Source organism: Selaginella moellendorffii, unplaced genomic scaffold (genome assembly GCF_000143415.4).
Source record: "Selaginella moellendorffii unplaced genomic scaffold, v1.0 SELMOscaffold_8, whole genome shotgun sequence".
Classification (NCBI taxonomy): domain Eukaryota; kingdom Viridiplantae; phylum Streptophyta; class Lycopodiopsida; order Selaginellales; family Selaginellaceae; genus Selaginella; species Selaginella moellendorffii.
The window spans coordinates 484,102-485,734 of record NW_003314269.1 but is presented as its reverse complement, the minus strand read 5'-3'; the positions used below and the strand labels follow the sequence as shown (position 1 = coordinate 485,734).

The window sequence follows — 1,633 nt, the reverse complement described above, 5'->3', positions numbered from 1 at the left end:
CGAAAACTCTCTCCAGACATGACACGTTTAAGATTGTCAACGCAGGTGAAGATAGAGTGGTGGGGTGTAGCTTCCAAAGTCGAGCTCGCCGGAAGCTTCAATGGCTGGCAGCACTTTTTCGTGCTGGAGCCCGATCTTTCGTCCGAGATCGTCAAACCAGACGGATCAAGGTGAATGCATCACTGTCGGCTTGTTTCTCTTTTGCTAAACTCCATGGTTTTTTTTCTAGAGGTCCGTTGTTGTGGGAGACCGAGCTATGGCTTTATCCTGGCGTGTACGAGGTAACGAGTTTCGAAAGTTCTCTTCGATCGATCATGGCTGATTAAAAAAAAACGTTTTCTTTCTTCTTTGGCCCAGATGAAGTTCGTCGTAGATGGCGAATGGCAAATAGATCATAGGCGAGAAGTATCGATGAAAAGCATGAACCAAAACAATATCCTCCGCGTGGAGCTGTGAAACATAGAATGGCGTGGAATATTCGCCGGCATTGACGCAGTCCGGCGGCATTCACATATAATGGGAAAAAACTAGGGCGGCTGTGATTCAATCGATCGATCGATCGAGGAAGCGCGAGAGGGAATGGCGGCGGGCGTGCAAGGGCAGCTCCTCGATATCAATGGTGAGTGGAATTCCAGATCTTGGCGCCCTGTCGGTGGCACTGTCGCTCCCATTTTCTATTTCTCTTTGGTGGGAGCGAATTTCCTGGAGTGATTCGGCTAAGAATCTTCTTTGTGTGTCTTGGCAGTTCTAGGATGCAGGAATTTGAGAGACAAGGAATGGCTGTCGAGGCAGGATCCATACGTTGTGATCACTTATGCCAGTAGCAAATTGAGGACAAAGACCGACACAGGTAAGGAGCTGCTTGCTTGATCACGAGCTAAGAAAATTTCTCGTTTGCCTGTTTGTTTGTTGTGCTCCTTGAGTTTTTCGGTCATTTCGATCATACGCTCATGATCACTTTTTTTTTTCTTTTTGGGTTTGCTGTGCTTGATCACTTGTTTGCTAGAAAAATGTTTTCTTCCATTTTCTTGATCATAAGCTCATGATCACTGTAGCTAGCTTTTTACTTGATCACGAGCTAAGAGACTTTCTTTTCCGCAGATGGAGGAAGAAATCCGTCCTTCAACCAGAAGTTTGTGCTGCCTCTCATCGAGGGGCTCCGTGAGATAAACGCGGAGGTGTGGAACAGCAACACGCTTACATTCGATGACTTCATTGGCTCTGGAAGGTGCGTTGTGCGATTTTTGTAGCTTGCGTTTCCTCGTGGACGTCATGCCTGACGCGGCCCTCGTAAATTTTTTTCTAGGATACTGCTGGACAAAGCTCTCACCACGGGCTATGATGATTCAACGTGGAACCTGACATCAAAGAGTGGAAGGTATCAAAAATCGAGAAGAAACAGGAGAGTCTAAAGCTTACATTTGATCTTTCTTTTCGCAGATATGCCGGAGAACTGCGGGTCATTCTACACTTTACGAAAACGGTAAGCTTTAGACTTGATACTTTCAACACTGTTTTTCTTACTTGGGATCTTCTTTCCAGCCAAAACCAGTAGCTCCGATGGTCTCGTCTCCATATGCAGCGCAGCTATACTCCACGGCTCCACAGCCTTATCCGTACGCTGCTCCACCAC

General features: G+C 46.7%; 2 protein-coding genes across 2 annotated transcripts in view; both read left to right on the top strand.

Moving 5' to 3' along the window:
• The window catches only part of LOC112345306, a 1,732-nt gene extending 1,558 nt beyond the window's left edge, over nucleotides 1–174 (top strand). The window contains exon 7 of the mRNA XM_024671736.1: nucleotides 46–174. Within this exon, the coding sequence (XP_024527504.1) occupies nucleotides 46–174 (129 nt within the window). The remainder of the gene's footprint in view (nucleotides 1–45) is intronic.
• Nucleotides 35–1,632, top strand: LOC9631670 (elicitor-responsive protein 3; the record flags this gene model as incomplete). The annotated part of the gene is made up of 8 exons (XM_002967170.2): nucleotides 35–170; nucleotides 230–281; nucleotides 358–619; nucleotides 746–850; nucleotides 1,102–1,228; nucleotides 1,307–1,378; nucleotides 1,441–1,483; nucleotides 1,543–1,632. Coding segments are annotated over exons 3-8 (477 nt in total), but the record flags the coding sequence as incomplete, so codon positions are not given.
• Between the last annotated feature and the right edge of the window lies 1 nt (nucleotide 1,633).